We start from the raw sequence: 22,781 nt of genomic DNA, 5'->3' as shown, positions 1-22,781 counted from the left end.
GAATCTCAGCCTGCTTCAGTGGGCAAAGAGAAGATGAAAGAACTGAGCAGATGGTGGTGGGCACCCTTCCGGATCCCCTGAGAAACACAGAAGTCTCACCTGTGCCTTCTCTCAGTCTCTCTTTCTCTCCCTGCTTTTCACTCTACTCTATGGGTGTGTCTGTGTATCTGTTTCTCGGTCTCTTTCTCTTTCTCTCCTTTCTCCCCACCCTTCTCCACATCAGGGGCCGCCACTTTCTTCCTCTCACAAAGAGCCCCTCCAAGCCCTGCCTGGTCCCCTAACAGCTTTCAGATGTGTCTCTGGAACAGTTCTACAATTACAGCTGAGACGGGCAGAAAGTGCTTGGCCTTGTGACTTTTGACCCAGGCCTGTGAGGTTGACATCTTCCTCTTTCTCCACCCCTCCACCCCCCACTGGCAGGGTGGCCTGAGGCTTCCTCCATCCTGAGGCCTCCACTGACATGTTTGGTTACCCTAATAACACAAATAGAAGCTACCTTTTAGGAGCAAAGACTGAGCCAGGCCTGTTCCATCATTGAGTCTTGATCTCAAACTTGTGAGAGATAGAGAATTTCACCAGAGAATACTCAGCCAACAATTGGGGAAAACAAGGATTCCACCCAGGTTTTTGTAACTTAAAAATGTAAGACTTGGGGCGCCTGGGTGGCGCAGTCGGTTAAGCGTCCGACTTCAGCCAGGTCACGATCTCGCGGTCTGTGAGTTCGAGCCCCGCGTCAGGCTCTGGGCTGATGGCTCGGAGCCTGGAGCCTGTTTCCGATTCTGTGTCTCCCTCTCTCTCTGCCCCTCCCCCGTTCATGCTCTGTCTCTCTCTGTCCCAAAAATAAAAATTAAAAACGTTGAAAAAAAAATTTAAAAATGTAAGACTGCTTCTTCCCCAGCATGCTGTTATTCATGCTGCTTGGCTAAGCAGAGGGGTGACCCTGGACCCTCTTGGTGGAGGAAATATATTGCAGAAATACCATGGAAACATAAGTGGCCAATGGGAAAGCAGTGTTTAAAAATTTTTTCCAACTCCTCATGTTTTGAGGCTAATTCACATATTCCATTCACTATGCCCTTCTGTGTTTCCCTCAGTTGGAATGAATCTCCTCTTCCCCAAGAAAGCATTTTTTAAAGGTATACTCTTGCACAAATAAGTGCTCTTTACATGGTCTTTATGAAAATCTGCAGCAGGGCGCCTGGGTGGCTGAGTGGGTTAAGTGTCCAACTCTTGATTTCAGCTCAGGTTGTGATCTCACAGTTGTAAGATCGGGCTCCGCACTGGGTGCGGAGCCTGCTTAAGATTCTCTCTCTCCCTCTGCCCCTCCCCCCCCTCAAAAAAATCTGCAGCTTACAAGTCACCTCTCATGTATCACTCTATGTAATATTTGAGATAATCATACATTATCTCTACAATTATCCCCATTTTGTTGTAGAAAATGTAGAAACTGAAATTAAGGAATTATATGTGGGGGGCACCTGGCTAGCTCAGTTGGTTAAGCATCTGACTTGGTTTCAGCTCAGGTCATAATCTCATAGTTTGTGAGTTCAAGCCCTACATCGGGCTCTATGCTGACAGTGCAGAGCCTATTTGGGATTTTCTCTTGATCTCTCTGTACCCCAATGTTTATAGCAGCACTTTCAACAATAGCCAAAATATGGAAAGAGCCTAAATGTCCATCAACTGATGAATGGATAAAGAAATTGTGGTTTATATACACAATGGAATACTACTTGGCAATGAGAAAGAATGAAATATGGCCATTTGAGGCAACGTGAAGATGTGGTTTATATATACAATGGAATGCTACTTGGCAATGAGAAAGAATGAAATCTGGCCATTTGTAGCAACGTGGATGGAACTGGAGATTGTTATGCTATGTGAAATAAGTCATACAGAGAAAGACAGGTACCATATATTTTCATTCTTATGTGGATCCTGAGAAACTTAACAGAAGACCATGGGGGAGGGGAAGGGGAAAAAAAGTTAGGGAGAGAGCCAAACCATAAGAGACTCTTAAAAACTGAGAATAAACTGAGGGTTGATGGGGGTGGGAGGGAGGGGAGGGTGGGTGACAGGCATGGAGGAGGGCACATGTTGGGATAAGCACTGGGTGTTGTATCGAAATCAATTTGGCAACAAATTTCATATTAAAAAAATAGTAATTATCAAAATAATAAATAAATAATTAATTAAGCAAACTAAAAGAAAAAAAGATGTGGTATGCTCAGGTTCATTTATTTACTCAAATATTTACTGGGTGCCTATCATATATACCCAGTACTGTTAAATGCCAGGGATATCGTTGTACTCAAACCGACATATACACCCTCTGGGAGCTACAGGCTAGGGTTTGGATCCTGCCTCTGCCACTTTCTAGATGGGTTGTTGTGTGGGTAGTAACTGCTTACACAGTGGTACCCAATACTGTCCTTACCTTCCTACTTTGCCACTTGCTTATTCTCGTATCCTAGAGTTTCCTTGTGATCTTCCTTCTAACTCCTCTGCAAGGCTTCTCAATCATTACTCACCTCAAGTAGCACTTAACATTTTATGTTTATTCACACTGACCCACGAAGTGGGCAGTGGCCTCCTTAACAGAGATGCGTGATACAGAGAGATGAAGTGAGCACAGAGAAGGGAAGTGACTTGACCAAGGTCACAGAGCAAGGAAGTAGAGTGGAATGTGAACCCAAACCTGGCCATCTCCAGGACCAGGCTCTTCCCTCTGTCACCACTGCTTCTCTCTTTTATTTTTTTAATTTTGTTTTCATGTTTATTTATTTATTTTTAGAGAGAGAGATAACATGAGCAGGAGAAGGGCAGGGAGAGAAGAAGAGAGAGAACCCCAAGCAGGCTCCATGCTGCCTGTGCAGAGCCAGATGCAGGGCTTGATCCCATCTTGACATGAGCTGTGACCATGAGTCTGACGTTTAACCCACTGAGCCACCCAGGCTCCCCACCACTGTTTCTCTTGACCTAAATGGTACTGGATGTAGTAAGCCGTAGAACTGAGCTCCACTCATGATGCGGAGATACAACAGGAGGAGAGAGAGAATGCCCACATCACAGTGCTATTGTTCTTATACCAAAGGCGGAAGCCCAAATCCCCAGAAAGCAGATGAATAGATTAGGTTCTTTTTGAAGATGGGGCCCAAATACCCCATGTTTAGGCCTCTTAAGACTTATGTTTTAGGTATTGGCCCACACTTCCTTACCTTTGCCAGCACTCCGAGCCAGCTAATGAAAGATAAAAGGTAGAGTTAGATTTGGCAGTGTGGATAAGAACATAATCTTTGTTTTGATTTTGCTTTTTAGAGCGAGCAAGTGAGGAAGAGGGAAAGATGGGAGAGAGGGAGAGAGAGAATCTTAAGCAGGCTTCACCCTCAGCGTGGAGCCTGATGTGGGGCTCGATCCCAGGACCCTGAGATCACAACCTAAGACAAAATCAAGAGTTGGATGCTCAACCGACTGGGCCATGCAGGTGTCCCAAGAATATAATCTTTGGATTCAGGCAGACCTAAGTTGTGGTCCCCTGTTGCTACTTACTTAATATGTAATAATAGGACAATTACTTGACCTCTTTGGGACCAATGTCCTTATTGATAAAACACAGCCATAATACCTAGCTTAGGTAGTGTCTGAATAAAATGACTGCTAGCACATTGTTAATGCTCAGTAAGTGTTTGTTCACTGCATGAATGAAAGAACATAGATGAGTATTCTAGCCATCCAAGACACCACTAGGGTTCACTTCTGAAGTCCCGGACTCAGACTGTTCTGTCCCCAAATAACTACGAGACCACAGGAAGATATAAAATCTAAGCTTCAGTTTCTTCATTGGTGAAGTTCAGGTGATAATAATCCCTGCCTTCTAGGTTTGCTTACTTGTAAAATAGGAGTAAGTACAGGGTGCCCTGCAGATGATTGGTGCCCAATACATGCTATATGGTTGCTATTTTTTTCCCCAAATCATTTCTCTTACAGGCTAAGCCTCCCTGACTTCTATTGACCATTACCCCTGTACTATGCTTTTGTGTTCCTCCTTACACCTTCCAGGGTCTTCCCTGAAGTCACAACCCAGTGCTCTGTTTTCTCGCTGTGCTACAGGTTCACTTTGTATGCCGTGGATACACGGGGGAGGCACTCGGAACTCAGCACAGTGACCTTGAGGACGGCCTGTCCACTGGTGGATGACAACAAAGCAGAAGGTAGGTGACCAATCTCTTCACTTCCCAGGTAATTCCCATATTTCCTTTAAGTTCTGTACCCAGAAGTTAACCACCACCCCTTTCCTGCCACATACACGTATTTGCACAGAAAGAAAAAAGGGGACAGGAGGAACACGGAAGTAAATTAAGTAAGGCCTAAAGGAAATTGAGATTGTCCAGCAGTATCTTAGCCAGTGGAGAGACTTGTTCCTCTTTCATAGAATTTGTCTGTGTTCTGGTTTAGAGGCAAGGATGGTAGACAGTCAGGGCCCCATGACTGTATCCTGCCCCTTAGCCTAGGCTTTGGGAGACCAGTCACTTTTTTCCATTTCAGTCTGTGCCAGAGCTGGCGTATCAGTGACAGTAGAAGATGACTCAACCTACTATCATTAGGTCCTCATAGCACATATTCCCATCTAGCCCAGATGGGTGGCCTCAGAATCCTCAGCCTAGAGCTGAAGTCAGTGACTATCAGTGAGAGCTAGCATGCAAGATTGGACCTTTCTGCTGCTCCTGGTCCCTGAAGTTGTAAACTTCAGGCAAAACACCTAAAAAAGTCGAACCAGTCGGTCACATCCACCACATACTTAGTTCTTCGCCAACATATAGGTATGGTTTCTACATCAGGACTGGCCAGAGTGTAATTGTGGCTTGTGAGTCCTGGTGGTTCACTTCAGGTTGAGCAAATATTTCCTAAGAGCGCTGGTACACAAGTGATGCTCTACACCTTTTAGGAGTTCACATTCTAGGGAGAGAGAGAGACAGACAGACAGACAGACAGACATGTCTACACATGGCTGAATAATCCGAATAATAAGCACTTTGTGTGGTATCAGACAAGATAGTCCTCCTATTGAAGAGCTATTGAATCTCAAAAGTGAAGGGGTTTGAGATGGTTTCCTGGTCATTTATTGTTATTGTTATTATTATTTTAAAATAACATATGCATGGGGTTAAAAAGAAAGAAAGAAAAATTAAAACCAGGGTGGAAATAATGAGAAGTAAATGTCTCATCTTAACGCAAGTTTCCAAGATTCTTCTAGAGGCAATTGCCATTAGTGATGACTTGGGGGGACGTACATAAACTTTGGTCAGAGTCTTCAAACATGAAAGAGTGGTCCTTCCATTCAAGAGAGCAGCCCATGATGACTTCAAGTTACATCAATTGAATAGGAATGACTAAAGAAATAGAAATTGCTGTGAATGGCCAGCAGAAGAGTCTGATTTTTCTTTGAAAGATTAAAAAAATTTTTTTTTAATGTTTAGGTTTTTTTTTTAGAGCGATAGAGACAGACAGCACAAATCGGGGAGGGGCAGAGAGAGAGGGAGACACAGAATCTGTACCAGGCTCCAGGCTCTGAGCTGTCAGCACAGAGCCTGATGCAGGGCTCGAACCCATGAGCTGCAAGATCATGACCTGAGCTCAAGTCGGATGGTTATCTGACAGAGCCATCCAGGTGCCCCTCTTTGAAAGATTTTTGAATGGACACCTGTTAGACCTGATCATGGAGCTGTGTTGGAAATATTATAGAGGGGATGTAGAAGTAGACTGCTGAGATGAGCCCGTGACAGTTGATTTAAGCCTCTGTACTTGTTTGGAATTTTCTATTCAATCATGGGCACCAAATGGTTGTTGACAATGAAGCTGGCAAATTATGACCCCGTGTCGAATGCTTTACATTCACTTTTTAATTCCACCCTCCCAGCACACCTGCAGAGTAGACATCCTTATCTCCAGTTGATAGATGGGAAAACTGAGCATAACTAGCCAATGATATTCAAGGTGGACTGAAGGTCTGTCTGCCCCCAAATACCATGCATGCAAAGTCCCGCACAAATGTGCCTCCCTTGTTGCAAGGCATGTTTCCATGCTCACTTTTTCCTGCTGATCTGTGCCTATACTTCTCCCCACCTCAGAGATAGCAGACAAGATCTACAATCTGTACAATGGGTACACAAGTGGAAAGGAGCAGCAGACTGCCTACAACACGCTGATGGAGGTCTCAGCCTCGATGTTGTTCCGAGTACAGCACCACTACAATTCTCACTATGAGAAGTTTGGTGACTTTGTCTGGAGGAGTGAGGACGAGCTGGGGCCCAGGTACGGATGGCTGTGTGAGTATGAGTGGAGTGGTAGATTCCTCTTACTACTGTGTGATTTTACTGGACCTTTTTTTTGTCCCCCATAGGCTAAGAATGGGCTTTGTCAAATAAATAAGGGTATCATTCACTTTTGTCCTGTCAGGATTAGAGATGGGAAATGAGCAGGGAGAATGACAGAATCTTGGAATTTTTGTTTCTTGGACTCCTGGAATATCAGATAGGAGAGAGACATTACTGTCCTTTCCATCATTCACTTTCCTCACCCACCTTCCACCTTCAGGGTTAGAGACAGGAACCATGGACTCCAGGAGGCTTATGTGTCCTAACCAGGATGATAGAAGGGCATAGTGGCAGACTCATGGCCTCTAATCTAGGGCTCTCCCCACTCTTCCATAAGAAGCCTGAGGTTTTCTAGAATAAGTCCAGTAGTGACCATTACTAAATACATTTCTATATTCAATGTGTATTAAGCCATGACTTCTGTCATCGGCAGTGACTATGCCAGCCACTGGTGCTAGATGCCATGGGGGATTCAAACATCACAAAGGCACAGTCCCTATCTCGTGAAGCTTCATTCACAAAGTAGTATATGAAATGGTGGCTGCATTTCATGCCTTGCGCCTAACAACATTCACTTATTCGTTCACTCATCACTTACTTTTAATAGCACCTCTTACCAGTTGGTTATTGACCATGCAGTAATAAAAGGAGAGAAACTCACTGTTGGAGGTAATTAAGCATTTAAGCAATTGAAAGAATATGAATAAATAAAAGAGATAACAGAATAGGGTCCTTTGGGAAGGTGAGAGATAGACATCTGATCTAGGTAACCTAGTGAAGGCTTCCCAAGTGCTGAGACTAAGACCCACAGGGTGAAGAGGGTCAGACTAGAGGAAAGGGAGGAGGATTGGAGGGTGTGGGGCATTGTGACTAGCCTAGGGAATGCACAGAGGAGATAATGTTACATCAGGGCAGGGTTTTCCTCAAATTTTCATCATATGCCTGCCACTTGTATGAGTTTCGACATATCGCCATACTGTAAGCACTTATTTTGTTTTGTTTTGGTATCTTAGATTCACTTCTCATTGATAATATATTTGAAAACACCGTATCATTTTGTTAAGGGAAAATGGGCACCAACTACCCTTAATAGAAAATTAAATGTAGGGGTGCCTGGGTGGCTCAGTTGGTTAAGCATCTGACTTCGGCTCACGTCATGATCTCGTGGGTTGTGAGTTCAAGCCCTACGTTGGGCTCGGTGCTGACAGCTCAGAGCCTGGAGCCTGCTTAGGATTCTGAGTCTCCCTCTCTCTCTGCTCCTCCCCTGCTCATGCTCTGTCTCTCTCTCTCTCTCTCTCTCTCTCTCTTGCTCTCTCTCAAAAAAAATAAAGATTTTTTTAAAAATTATAATAAAAAAAAGAAAATTAAATGTAAACATTTGATACAAGGGAAGAGAAAAAAGAAAAAAAAAAAAAAACAAAAACAGAAAACAATGCTATTCAATCCTAGTGGAGCCTGACACTCTGAGTTTAAAAAGGAGATTAGCAAGTGTTAGAGAAGTATTAAAGACACAGTCTCAAACCAAGACTTTCTTTTTTAAAGTAATCTGGAGGAGGGGAAGAGAATGAAAAAGAGAATCTAACTGCTTTTCCCAGTGTGATTCATTGTTGTTTAATGCTGTGTCTGTGATCATCTTGAGTACCACCTCAAACCCTTTCTCCTTCCCCAGGGGAACTCCTTCTACACTTGGTAAACACTGTATGTAGAGGAACTGAGAGAGTTTCCCTGTAGTTGAAGCAAAGTGTGTGACAGCAGGAGTGGGAAGGGATAAGAAGGGAGAGGTCAGCAGGGGCCAGTCCTGAATGCCCTTTAAGTAGGGTTAAAGAGTTTGGATTATCTCCCCAGGGTAATGAGAAGCTTTTCAAGTGTTTTTCAGAAGGGGGTGATATTAGCTGATCTTCAGGGAAGAAAGATGCCTCTGACTTGCTGTTGGAAACATGGAGAGGGGTCAAGACAGGAGGGAGGTAGTGAGGCTCTGGAGGCCGTTGTTATAATAATCCAGGGGAGACAGTGTGGTGTTCTGGGGCAGGGTGGTACTGGTGGCATTGGAGAGCATCACCTGACCTCCTGAAATACTTAGTTGGTAGCACTCTATGCTTTAAAAAGTTTTAAAATTACCCGGGTAAGCTGGGCAAAGTAGGGTATTCTCATGTTGTGGATGATAAGGAATTGGAGGCCCTGTGAGGTCAAGTGAACTGCCCATAGTTGCACAGAGTTTTATATGTAGGCTGATTCTGCCCTGAGGTCTTACCCTGAGCCCTTATAACACTTTAAATAACCCTCCAAGGATTTGAGGCCCTCAGGGGAACAGATGAGAGCTGGGATCTCTCCCTGGAATAGACGTTATCTGCCCATTGGGTCCTGGACTATAACTTTCTCTCTTTCACATGAAAGGAAGTTTCTTTAGATAAAAGCTAAAAGAGAGTAGACAGGCAGAAGCCCAGAGCCTCAGATGAAAGCCACTGTGTGAGTCATCTGGGCTGCCATCTTGCCCATGGTCAGGGAAAGGCATCCCACTTTATTGGCCTTTCCCACAGGACTCAGAGAGTTTGGGTGGAAGGTAAACCAGAGCTCCACTCCTGACTTTGTCTTTATGACCTTCTGGGATCCTTTATGGCCCTCAAGGACATAAATCTTCTGGAGAGGCTGCCTGGCCGCCCACAGAGGTAGGACAACCCACTTGGTAATGGGCTGTGATAACCCCCCTAACCTCCAGCCAACCGGTCACCAGTCACTGTCCACCAGCCCCCGTTGGTATCACCCAGTTTCCTCACTCTTCAGTGTTTCTAGTCTCTGGAGGGAATATGAGATTCCTTTAACATCCCACACTGGCATGTCCACAGGAACCAAGATAGCTGCATCCTAATCTATCCTGACAGTGCTAATGAACTCAGTGTACAACCTTGGGTTCTGGCTTTCTCTGGCTTTCAGTCTCCTCATCTATAAAATGATCAGGATGAACTAGGGCAGTGGTACTCCTTCTTTTAAGCAGTAGAAAATTTTTTTTCTAAACAGATCTTATGTAGACCCCATGTCTCAACTAGAATGCTTCTTCCTCAGAGAATCCTCTAAGATTTCTACATATCTTCTCAGTCACATGCTCATGTTTTAATTTTCTGTATCATACCTATTAGCTTTGGTATCTTATATTGCTTATGTGTTTACTCTTGTGTTATCTCTCTTCTGTACTACTATGGCAGCTTATGTGTGTTTAGTGATTCTTTATGTCCTACTCACTCTTGTAAGTGGGTGCTAAATACACTTGTTAAATAATTGGATAATGTGTGGCTCAGATGGTTACACAGTTGTTCTGGTAGAAACTAGAGAGGGTGGTCTGGAGCTCCACCTGCTAGGTCTCCCTTTCAGACCCCCTTCCCCCAATCCTGAGGGACTTTTAAGTCTCTGTGAGCTATCAAAGATCTATAGGTCACAGTTGGTAACAACTAAATTCCATGAACCCTAAGGTCTCTCCAGCTCAAAAGTAGCAATTAAAAAAATGCATTGTGCTTGCAAATATTAAGAGACCTGTGGAGACCACATTTCATTAATTTGCTTATTCGTTGATTCACTTAATGTGCTTACTATGTACCAGGCTCTGTGCTATGTGCTGGAAATATATGAGTGAAGAAGACAGATCCTGCCTTAGAAGGAGCAGCATCTAGTGAGCAAAAGTCTGTAGGTAGTTGCAGTGAAGCATGTTACAAGAAGCATGCTGTAAAAAGGAGGGTGAGAAGCTGGTTTACTGCAGTGTTTCTCAAACTTTAATGGGCATGAGAATCCCGTGAAAGCCTTGCTAAAATTCAAATAGACTTAGTGGCTTAGGATGGGCCTGAGATTCTGCATTTCTAATAAGCTCTCAGGTGTGATGCCAGTGTTGCTCGTCTCAAAAGTACACTTTGAGTGACAGGGTTCTAGATGTGAACAGCTGGCACAGCTAACCCAGACCTGGACCTCAAACAAGAATCCTTGGAGAAGACAGTGAAGTCTGTGCTTAGCATCAACGGAGTCCTACCATGGATGTTTTCATCAGAAGGAACAACCAATGCAAAGATGAGTTGGGGGATGGTAATTCAGAGGATACACTTAAGAAGTATAATTCTCATTGGGACAGAGAGTTCAAGGTGAGAGGGGGGAAAAGAAAACAAGGCTGGTGAGTTCAGCAGAGGGCAGATCATGATGGCTCCTGTGAGCTCTGTCCAGGAGTGTGTTCTTTCCCCCAAAAAGCCAGGTAAATGTTTTAAACAGAGGAACAATTTGGGTAAATGTTCCATGACTCCGAAGAGTTCGCAAGTGTGCAGAGTATCAAAGTGAAAAGGAGAGAGAGAGAGAGCAAGACACTGCCCTGGAGCCAGGAGCCTTGGGTTCCTGTCCTAGGTTTGCCACCCACTAGCTGCGTGACCTTGGAAAACCTCCATTCCCGTTCTGGACCTCATTTGTAATGTAAAAGAGCTGGACTCCAAAGTCCCTTCCAGCTGGGAAGCGAAGAAACCAGAAAGCCCTCAAGGTCATAAAGACCAGAGAACAGGGACACCTTGACTGTCCTTTAGTCCAGCATGTCCTGTTTCTCAGGGACCTAGGTGGCCAGGGTGTTAAGAGCACTTCCCAGAACCACCGATACCATGGAATAAACTCTATCAGGAATCACCAAACCCCAAAATGTTCCATACTTCTCCTTAAAACTATAGTCATATACCCCCATAAAATTTGGCGACAAATTGGGCATCTCTTATCTCTGCCTAATAAATCTATCAGGCCATTGTCCTCCAGAGCCTGGCTCCTGTGGCAGCCATGGGTGCCACAAACAGCTACTCAGAGAAAACCTGCTGACACCCAGCGGGCCCAGCCATACGGTTTCTGTTAGACATGAGAAACTGAGCTCATAGGTGGCTAAGGACCAGAATTTGCTCCAATAGAATATACTTGACCACTCTTGGGCTTCTCGATGATCCTCTCAGCCACGTATGGCTGAAATGACAGAATAGGAAGAAGAGAGAAAGCCCCTGAAGGGATTTTGTTTCAGTGAATTGATCTTTCTGGACTATAATGATATATTTACTGTCTCAGCCCCTCTTGCTTCCATGGCAGACATTGCTAATACATCACAGAAATCATTACAGACTTGGTTTAGCCTAGGATTTTTCTCAACATAGCAAGATAGGCCTTTCCTATCTGAGAAGAGTTGGCATATCCCATGAACCATGGTTGCTGCATCCATAGTGAAAATAAGCAAACTCGATGTCATTCTTTCAATTCAAGATTATATTAACCCTTTCCTTAGCTATCAGGGATTAAGTCTTTTGGAATTTCTAGGATATTTTTAACAAGAGCAAACTTAGGCTTCTAGGGCCATATTCCTATGATCTCACATGCACTTTTAATCTTTTTTGTTGTTGTTGCATATTTTGACATTTCTGAAATCAGGATGGACGGTGCACAATGGATGTGCACATTAAGTGTTATATTCTTTCTCCTTTTCTTGAAAGGCTATAATTAAATCATTGGCATTTCTTATAATTTAGGATGCCTCAGGGTGGATAAATACAAAACACAGGATGACCTTGAACAAGTGTTCTATGGATCAGTGTTCCCACTGGTAGTATAGCAAGGTTGGCTGCTATTTTGTAGTCTGTTTCTGTTCCACACTGAAATCACTGGGTTGGTTGAGACTCTGTCATTCTTACCATCAGTTAAGGAATGAATTCTTGGGAAGGTCTTATGGTTTCTTGCGAGAGAATAAGGAGAAGACAAAACATAAATATTTTCACTCTTATAAATCACATTTCAAAGCTGATGTTGAAGATCTATATCAAGACAGCAGTATTGAGCTACTTGTTTTCTGTTTTGTGGGACTGGTCTGAGGCTAGATGCTGAAAGTAACCCCAGTGAACTACCGCAACGCCATGAAACCATGGTTTCATTGCTCAGATTCATCACACCAGCTACAAAAATATATGTGTATATACACAGGTTTTCAAAATGGAAAGACCTTATTGTATTTTGTTCTAAAAGTAATTCTTGCTCATTCTGTAGCATCTACATGATGTGGATGTATATAAAGTGGAAAGTGAGAATTTTGCACTCTGAATCCCATAATCCCAACCCAGAAGTAAAGTCATTAGCAGTGTGCACATACCTTTCTAGATATGCCTTGGATAAGAAAATGAATAGGGATGCTGATACAGGCTTAAGGATATACCTGTATCTACAACCAGAGCACAATTTTCACCAACTCTGCTATGTACAACAAATAGATACCCCATGTTCTGCTGTCTCTTTATACTTAATAGGTCTTTTCTCTTGGATGCACATGTACTGTGTTATCTGGGTAGGCCCTTTAGCCATGCAATTATTTGAATGTGATATATGTTACTTGAGTCTTCTGTTAAATACCAACTAGATTTCTTCCAAATGCTTTGCTGTTATAAACAACGCTGTATAAACATTTTGCCCACCTGGCCATATTATTTCCCTAGGTCCACATGGATGCTCAAATGCCATTCCATTCCTTTTATCAATTCCTGCTAGAGAATTTTGGATTTTGAAAGCTGAGTCCTGAGAATTTCCTCAGTTCAAGTCAGTTCACTCTTATTAATTCCTTCTACATTGTCCAAGAAGCAGGTGGAAGATACTAGTTGAGCACTATTATGGGCGAGGTCATTTACATCTCATTTCATCTCCTAAATCGTCTATTCTGAAGATTAAGCAACAGGGAATCACTGGAATTAAGTAAATTGTTTAAGGTTACATACCTAATAACTATGGTTAGCTAATAACTTAGTTATTAGCTAATAACTAAGGTTACATAGCTAATAACTGCCAGAGGCCAAATTCAAAATAAACTCAAAATTCAGACTTCAAACCAGCGTCCTGTCCATTATAACACATTGCATCCCAAGATATGTACACAACTAAGGCAGAATATATTATATATCTCAACAGAGAAATAAAAAGCTTCAGCAGCAAAGGGTAACAATATGACTTATGATAGCTGGAAGTTCTGGAAGACTTCCTGAAGGTGAAATTTCAGCATGACTTTGAAGCAAGAACAGAACTTCAGCAAATGTGGTCCTCTTACGTCAGGAACTCTGTGCCTTGGCAGTTGTGTCACATCTATCATGAAGTTCTCATCAGATGCCCACCAGATGGTATCTGTGAATCAACCCCTTGATTCTTGTCAGTAAAAACAAACAAGAACCGCAAAAGTCTTCTCCACTTTCTACTACCATTAGAGTCTGCTATGGTCTGAATGTTGTATCCCCCCAAAATCCATAGATTCAAAAACTAATGTCCAAGGTGATAGTATTAAGAGATGGGATCTTTGGGAGTTGATTAGGTCGAGAGATTGGATCCCTTAGGAATGGGATTAGTACTCTTATAAAAAGAGGGACCAGAGAGATTCTTTGCCCCTTCACCATGTGGAGGCACAGCAAGAAAGTACCATCTGTGGACCAGGAAGCTAGCCCTTACTAGCTACCGCACAGCACATGTCCTCAGTGCCATGATCCTGGACTTCCCAGCCTTCAGAACTGTGAGGATTAAATCTCCATTGTTTATAAATGACACAGTCTGTGGTATTTTGTTATAGCAACCCAAACAGACCAAGACAGACTCCTTTCTAAAACTTACTTGATTTGATCATCTCTAGTGATATGGAGATATGGAAGGGTCCATTCTAGATTTCAAGGATTCTAGTTTTAAGTTTTTTATCATATTGAGTCAAAATTCACCTTCTGTTAATTTTGGAGCAATATCATTGATAACACTGGGGTGCCTTGCAACAGCTCTAGATACTCTTCTCACATTCTGTTAGCCCTGGTCAAACCATATACCAGCCCAAGCCTCACTTTTACCACCTAAAGACTGGGACTGAAGTATGAACTCTAAAATTGTGGTGAGGATTATATTTAATTTCAGGTGTTTTTTTTTTTCTTCCCACTAGTCTTCATTTATTAGAACAACATAACCGTTTGCCTGAATTCTCCCTTCAGAGGACACATTCCATTCCTGCTTTCCACACTTCCTCATTAAGACTTGCTTTTGAGACAAACTTCAGCATCATGATCTGGCTACAGTTTGCACATGTCCCTCTTACCAGAAGTGACTGGGGTTCTCCAGATGTGGCCTGACCAGGGCAACATGAATGAAGTCATTCTTTCTCTTAATCTGCGCTATCCACTTTTGGAGGTTGTGTCCCGTTTTTGTGCAACCACGTCATGCCCTCGACTCTCATTAAGCTTGAGGTCAGCTAACACAGAGACGTTTGAGCTCAACTAAAGGAGATAGGGAGGAGGGGGAGAGGCCAATAGGAACATTTCCCTACTGCCTCTTTTTCCCCCCTCCATTCCAGGGCCCCCTTAGAAATTAGGTCTGTATCCACTAACTGTGTCAACAGCTGATTGGGTAATGGTGCTGGGAATAGAATGGTCGGTCAAAGGTTCTATAGTTCCCGGAGAAGTGGCACTGGAACTCAGCCCCTGACTCCTCCACAAGCCATTCCTGTCTCAGCCTTGCCCGCTAATACAACCATAAATTAATGTGCACTGTCACTCCTTCACCTCTGGCTTCCTATCCCAGCAGGCCTGGGTCCCGTCTCCAATGAGGAAGATTTCATTTCCGGTATTTGAGAAAAGTGGTCATTCTGACCTACGATTCCCTCTCCAGGGAAAGCTTGGAGCATGCCTGGCCTTTGATTTATGGATCTCCATTGCCTACAAATTTATTACCCAGCTCTCTCACCTTTGGTCTCTCACTCCCCCTCCCCTTCTCCGGCCTTTGAGCACCTCCAACCCTTGTCTCCATGGTGTCCCCTTCTGAGGTCTCCTGTGTTTGTTGGCTAAATGCAAGCCAAAGTCTGAGGCAGTGTGTGCTGTGGACAAAGAGCAGGGGATAGTTAAGTGAACTGGCACCAGTTTAGTGCCTATTGAGTACAAATTTCTGTGCTGGATGCCTACAGCAGTCATTCATTTCAGCCTAACAACAGCCCTACAAAATAAGCGTCTCTAATCCCATTTTACAAATGAGGAAACAGACTTACAGAGAAGTGACTTACCCTAATGGTTTCTGAAGCCTATGTCCTTTCTACTACAGTATGCTACTTTGAACCTTGGCTAACATTTACTGAGAGTAATCAAATTACTCAGCTCATCTCATTCCCCCCAGAACACTGTTATTACTCTCGTTTTACTGATGTGGTAACTAAGAGCACCATTGAAGAACTTCCTAATGATCCACATGCTGTTAAGTTATAGAGCTAGGATTTGACTCTGAGACTCCAGGCCCAGATATTTAAATTCAGCTCTGTACAACCAAGAGCTCTGGTTCTTGCTCTGCCTTTGTTACTAACTTAAGGTGTTCCTTTAGACCGAGTATTTTCTCACTCCAAACCTCAGTTTCCCCATCCATTCAAAATGAGGCTTGGTTCATTGGAATTCCAGAATTCTCCCTGAGGAAATGGCTGGGCCTTTGGAGACAAAGCCTTTGGACATGTTGGAGGGATTCCCCTTTCCAACCTCATTTTATATCCGTGCCTTGTTTTTGTGACTGTCTGAATCAGACAGTCACTCTCCATTGCCCCTAAAATATAACACTTCCCCAGGGCTTTGAAGAGTCTAGATGGTCTGAGATCTGAAAAACTGACTAGTCTCTTATCCATTCTTTGCACTAACCATTTCAAAGTTCTGGTTGTTCATGCTCTTGGTAATCTAACTTTGGATGGGCTCTTTCCTCTGCCTCCCCATCTACCTTAAAAACCTGTCTCATCATTGAAGTCCTAGTGTAGTTGTTAAATCCCTTGGGAAGATTTCTGAGCCCCCAAACTAATGATTAGGTATCCACTTTATTCTTATTTCTGTCTGTCTCCTGCCACTGACTTGCAAAGGTGCCCAAGGCTTATACCAGTACAGAAACAGTGATGATGAGGGGCAATGGTGGGGGTGGTACTTTCTACCCTGTATCGGGGACTTACAATGTGCCAAACACATTTCTAAGGGTTTTGTGTGTATTAACTTCTGTAATCCTCGCTATAACTTTATGAGGTTGGCAAATGTCACTCCCTTGTTATAAATGAGGAAGCAGAAAGAGGACACAGCTTTTTAAAAGCACAGAAAAAGCAAACCAGCACCCTTAAGTGTGATGATAGGAAACACTTGACTCCTGGATGTGTGCCCTACCTGGTTTCTTGCTTCCAGGCTTGTCCTTCCCCCAATTCAGTTCTCCTCAAGGCACCCAGGAACGTTTTTAAATAGTCCAGCTCTGAATCTGTTACTTGGCAGCTTGAAACCCTTTGATAACTCCCCTACTTGCCTTACAGTCTACCAATCTAGATAACACTTATTGAGGGCTTGTTATAGATTCATTAATGCTTTTTTTTTTTTTAATGAGTCTTTGTGGTAGATAACAAACATTATTCCCATTTCATGGATAAGGAAATGGAGTCACACCTGGTTAAACAATTCCCTCAATATCAGAGCTAGTAGGTGGCTGAGCCAGGATTTAAACCTGAGCAGTCAGGCTCTAGAGCCTGAATGGTGCACCATTACTTGGTACAGCCAACTCCCCAGTTCCTGAGTTCTAATGGCTGGCTCCTGCCACTTCGCCAGTTTTCCCACTGTGTCCCCACTTACCACATGGCATTCCAACTGTAAATCCTCAGAAATTCAACATAATCACTTATCTTTATGCCTTTCCCTATCCCTCCTGTTATGTCTTTGTCTTCTTTGACCCCTATTCATTTATGAGACTCAATACAAGTTGCCCTTCTACTAGGAAGCCTTCTTGGATATCCCCAATCCTACCTAGGCACCTTCCTCTGCTTCCTCCCGGCCCCCATGCCTCCTCCTATCATTCTCCTTTTTGTCATTGTCCATCTGTTGGTCTTTCACACTGAATAGGGAGCGCTCTCATAAAATAAATGCTCAGTAAATGAGCAGTCAATAACATCATCTCCTTTAACTTCACAACAGTGCCATTTTTCAAGTGAAGAAATGGGTTTAGAGACGTTAAGTAAATTTCCCAAGGACACAGAGCTATTAAGGAACAGAGCAAAGACTCAAACCAGGAGAAGAGAGAAACGTACTCCTCAAGCACTTCTTTGGCCTGCCAGGGGAGAGAGAGGTCTGTGGGCAGAGTGGCAACTCGAGTGTGATTATAAAGCTATGAATTCTTGGCACCTCAGGAAATATTCCACCCAAGTGGTGAACTATACAAAGAGGACTTTTTGAAAGGTACCTCATAAATCGTGCCCACAAAACATACACACGTAAGCCCGGCCCTTTTCCAGTCGCCATGCAGGTGCCTGACACAGTCTCCCACTTGTGGGGTATGTTGTCGTAAAATGCCCTCCCTCCTGGGGTCTCAGAGGGGCATGGAGAGGACAGCATGAGAGAGCTGTTCACTCAGCCCTTGGGTATCTTGAAGATGGTGGAACCTAGAGAAAACTGGATTCTACATGGAGATGGACACCTTGACAGTGACACTAGTCTATGGTGGGATCTGGGAAGAGGATGCCCTTTTTCCTCTCTCAGCCTCAGTTTTCACATCTTCAATGACAGTAGGTGAGACCAGGTCACTGGTTCCCAGTTGGGGTGATTCCCCCCGCCCTCACCTCCAAGAGGAGAATTTACAATGTCTATAGACAATTTCATTGCTAGGACTGGGGCAAAGGAGTGCTATTGGTACTTAACGGGCAGAGGCCCAGAGATTCTGCAAAACTTCCTACCAGACAGCCTCCACAACAGCAAATTATCTGGCTCAAATGTCAATAGTGCCATCATTGAGAGACCCAAGGATCTCAGAGATCCTCTCTAGCTTAATCTTCTATGCAGCCATCAGACCTCCTCAATGATCCTCTTTCTGGTGCTGGATAAAGGACTCCAGATAAATTACTCATGATGATCACCACAGCACAGGGTGGTTCTTGTTTAGACTAGTGTTCAGTATGACCCTGATCCCAAGATACTATCATAACAATTCTTGGTAATCGTAGGTATCATTTATTGGGAGCTTACTCTGTGCCAGGCTTTGGCCCTTTCTCATGGTAAATCTTAACCACGAACTTGTGAAACTAAGACCATCCTCACTGTTTTAGAGATGACAAAAACAAGATCTAGAGAAATCTGATTTGGGAACTTAGCTATTAAGGCTTTGATGAAAGATCTCCAAATTTCCTGCCTGTAAGAATAGGGTATGAGAGGGGCACCTGGGTGGCTCAGTCAGTTAAGCATCTGACTCGATCTCGGCTCAGGTCATGATCTCATGGTTCATGAATTCGAGCCCTGTGTCAGGCTCTGTGCCAGCACAGAGTCTGCTTATGTTTCATTCTCTCTCTCTCTCTCTCTCTCTCTCTCTCTCTCTCTCTCTCCATGCTCTCTTTCTCTTTCAAAAAGAAAAAAAAAAAAAAAAAGAATAGAGTATCAGAGAATAGAGAAACACAAAAGCAGAAGTTAGAGAGGGACTTCATGGGTATCAGGCCTAGATTCGAATGCCCAGTCCCAACGGTCAACTTGATGTTTGACCTTGGTCATGCAATGTCATTTCTCTGAGCTGTGGGCTCTACTCCCGTTCTGTGTGAGTGGAAAGAACAGTATGTTCAGGGCTGTTGTGAAGATTAAATAAAACTGTTAAATGTATGCAAAGCACTTACTCTGTGCCTAGCATGGCTAGTGTCAATAAATTTTAGTTGTGATTGTGGTTTCTGTGTATGATTATTATAATAATTTCTCCTTGGTCAGAGCCCTAAGGCTGGTGACTTCGTAACTCCTGGGACTCTCTTTTCTTGGAAATGAAAATGCTGGATCAAAGGTTCTATGTCACTTTCATTCTTTACACATTGCACAGTTGAAGAGGACAGATTCTGAGGTGATTTTCAAATGGGTGTTTGAAATATCACACTCAGGCCAGTAATGGTTAGGAGGTTGTTGGGACAGGAAGTCCTCATTTCTCTTGTCGACCTTTATTCACCGTCAAAGGCTTAAGCTTTGATCTGGGCTTCATTCTTCATCGCTGTCTCGTCCTGCCTTTCAGGAAGGCCCACCTGATCCTGCGGCGACTGGAGAGGGTGAGCGGTCACTGCTCCAGCCTCCTGCGAAGCGCCTACATCCAGAGCCGTGTGGACACCGTGCCCTACCTTTTCTGCCGCAGCGAGGAGGTCCGGCCTGCGGGTATGGTGTGGTACAGCATCCTCAAGGACACCAAAATCACATGCGAGGAGAAGATGGTGTCCATGGCCCGAAACACGTATGGGGAGTCCAAGGGCCGGTGAGGGAGGGTACTGCCCTCCATGAGCACAGAGACTCTCCATGGGAGGGGGAGCCCTACTCTCGTGGATCCTGGGGCCTGGGGGGGGCTGGGGGACAGCTGAGGATGGGCCTGGCAGATGAGGCTTGCCAGCAAGGCCAAAGCAAACTCTTTCTCTTGTGGATAGCCGACAGAGAACTTTGTAACTGCTGGAATTATCCATTTTTTTTTCTCTTTTATTTTTTCTAAGATATTATTTGACTATCCAAGTCTCTCCTTTTTAAACATTTTCTTATGGATGGCGGTCAGTCCCGGGGGAGGGGCTTTCAGGTGGAGACCAAGCGGCCTTTGCTCTTCTTCCTTCCTCCTGCCACACTCAGCTTCCTTCCCACAGTGGGCCCTGGAGGAGACCCATGGAGAGACAATCTGACCTCTTCAGCATCAGGAAGGAGGCCCTGAGGATTGTTGCAGTGAGGAAGCTTGGGTCTTTATGGCTTTTCGTTTTCCAGACACTACTGGGTTTGCAGGACCCCTGCCTCTTCCTGCTGCCTATGGGCCTGGACAGAGTCCCTGCAGCACTTTCCATGGATTAAAAATTCTTATTGTCTCTCTTTCTGCTTGGGTAGTGTTTCTTGCCCCTGGGGGACCTCTGTGTATTCACTCAACAGATATCTATTGATTACCTACTATGTGCCAGGCACTGGGCGTGCAACGGAAGAGTGAGAAGCTCCCTGCTCTCGGACCGTACAGTCCCTTGGAGATTATAGAGAGGTGGGTCAGTGAATTCAGGCTGCAGTAGGGGGTTCTTAACTCATTGCTGGGTCATGAGACAAACTAGTGTTCAAGGAAGTGCTTCCTTGAAAAAGTGATGCCTAAAGCCCAAAGGACAGGAGGGGTGATCCAAAGAGAGTGGGGAGGAATGAGATGGGCCACCAGGAACATTGAAAACCCAGAGATAAGAGAAAAGGGAACACATTCCGGGGCTGAAAGCACTTCCCATGAAAATAAAGACCCAAATAGCCAGAGGGCAAGCTGGGGCTAGGCAGAGTATTGGAAGCTTTGGACAAAAAGTTGGACCATATTTGAAGTAACTGAGAGGTACCAAAGAATGTTAACAAAGTGAAATACCAAGCTTGCTCTTTAAGAAAAACTGTTTTGGCCGCAGAAGTGGAAATGGGGCCAGAGAGAAGGCCCCAAAGAGGGTGGCTATTGTTATTTTCCAGGCAAGAAGCAATGGCAGTTGGATCTTGAGGTCATGGGGAGACATTCTGCCATTGTTTGTTTGTTTGTTTTATTTATTTATTTATAAGTTAATTTTCAGATAGAGCTCACTAGTGGGAGAGAGGCAGAGAGAGACGATCCCACGCAGGCTCCCTATTGCCAGCGTGGAACCCAACATGGGGCTTGAACTCGCAAACCATGAGATCACGACCTGAGCCGAAGTTGGATGCTTAACCATCTGAGCCACCCAGGCACCCCATTTTTTTAAGTGTTTATTTATTTTTGAGAGAGAGAGAGAGACAGGGCACGAGTGGGAGAGGGACCAAGAGAGAGGGAGACACAGAATCCAAAGCAGGCTCCAGGCTCTGAGCTGTCAGCACAGAGCCCAACATGGGGCTCAAACCCAAGAAGTGTGAGATCCTAACCAAAGCCTGAGTCAGGGGATACTTAATTAACCAACTGAGCCACCCAGGCACCCCTGGAGTCTCCTTTAAAAAAGCAAATGAACTGTTTCCAGTGTGTTACCTGGGAGGGTAGAGTACAAAGAGGCCTTATAGAGTCTTAACTTTCTGGTAAAAGCTCACAGGAGCTAGCTCTGCAGAAGAAGTAAGCATGTGGTCAGGTATCTCATTATGCAAGGATGACACCTGTTCAAGAGAGGAGAGTAAGGCACTGTGGGAATTCAGAGAGGTGTAAAATATAAGCATTTGGAAATATGCCTACTTCTCAGTTTTGATGAGTGCCTATGAGGTCAACCGTCCCATTCCTGAAAACCTACATACTGAGTCCCCCGCAACCACTCCACCCCAACTCTACTACACATGGGGAAACAAAGCACAGAGAGATTCTTCCAGACAACTCAGTGCCTAGAGGTCTGCTCAAATTCTAGCAATCTAAGCTCAAGGATACTCTTTCAAGAAGTTTCATTATTACTGGATTTACGTTTCTGCAAGTATGTAGGTGGAGTTTAGATGAATAAATTTCTCCTGCAGTGTTGCAGACTCCTCCTCCTAGGCATAATATTTTCAGAGAGGAACCAACATGGTAAAAAAAGAAAAAAAGAAGAAGAAAAGAAAAGTCATAGTTGCATTCATTGAACACTTGCCTGCCTTTGTCTGTGGCCTTATCTTAGTTTTGGTGTAATAGGATACTGGTATAAACAACACCGATTTGTTTCTCATAGTTCTGGCACTGGGAAGTCCAAGATCAAGGTGCTGGCAGATTCAGTGTCTGGTGAGAATCTCCTGGTTCATAAACAGCTATCTTTTTGCTGTGTCCTCACAGGCCAGATGGGAAGAGGGAGCTCCCTGGGGTCTCTTTCATAAAAGCACTAATCCCACTCAAGAGGCTCCACCCTCAAGACCTAATCACCTCCCAGAGGCCCCATCTCCTAATACCATCACCCTGGGGATTAGGTTTCAACATAGGAATTTCAGGAGGACACAAATATTCAGTGTATAACATTGCCACATGCCAAGCCCTGTTCTAAATTCCTCTCGTGTATGCCCTTTCCTAAAACCTAGGTCCCCGGCCTTTGCTGAGTCACCCCATTATCATAGCTTTCCATTGTCTTGACCCAACCCAAAGGAAAAATTAGCCCAACAGTTGCAGAAACTCCCCAGTGTGCTGAGACCATGGTGTGAGCCTAATTAAGTTGAATCTGTCTCTGTCGCCATTCACTAGCTATTACCTTGGGTAAGTAATTTGCCGTCAGAACCTCTGTTTCCTCATCAACAAAATGGGGTTAGTAATAGTCCCACCTTATGAGGTTATTATGAAGCTTGACCAAGAAAGTAACTGTAATGTATTCAGTACAATGTATAGTAGGGTCATTTCTTCTTTTATTAGATTGTATGCACAACTCTTTGAATCTTGGAGAGAGAAGTAGGAAGCTTTGTTTGGGAGAGGCCTAAGGAATTCTGATTAAGAGAAGGAATTTTAAAAAAGAGAAGG

The 22,781-nt window shown here is 44.0% G+C and overlaps 1 protein-coding gene across 5 annotated transcripts in view; it reads left to right on the top strand.

Moving 5' to 3' along the window:
• ASTN2 (astrotactin 2) overlaps positions 1–20,220 on the top strand; it is an 882,793-nt gene extending 862,573 nt beyond the window's left edge. For all 5 annotated transcript variants that reach the window (XM_040482114.1, XM_040482112.1, XM_040482113.1 and 2 more), the window contains 3 exons: positions 4,111–4,211; positions 6,129–6,312; positions 19,395–20,220. In XM_040482114.1, the coding sequence (XP_040338048.1) occupies positions 4,111–4,211; positions 6,129–6,312; positions 19,395–19,632 (523 nt within the window). In that variant the 3' untranslated portion in view covers positions 19,633–20,220. The remainder of the gene's footprint in view (positions 1–4,110; positions 4,212–6,128; positions 6,313–19,394) is intronic.
• Positions 20,221–22,781: the final 2,561 nt, after the last annotated feature.

This window comes from Herpailurus yagouaroundi, unplaced genomic scaffold (genome assembly GCF_014898765.1).
Source record: "Herpailurus yagouaroundi ecotype Mexico unplaced genomic scaffold, PumYag 160, whole genome shotgun sequence".
NCBI lineage: Eukaryota > Metazoa > Chordata > Mammalia > Carnivora > Felidae > Herpailurus > Herpailurus yagouaroundi.
The sequence above is the reverse complement of the archived record's forward strand: the minus strand, read 5'-3'. Positions and strand labels throughout refer to the sequence as shown.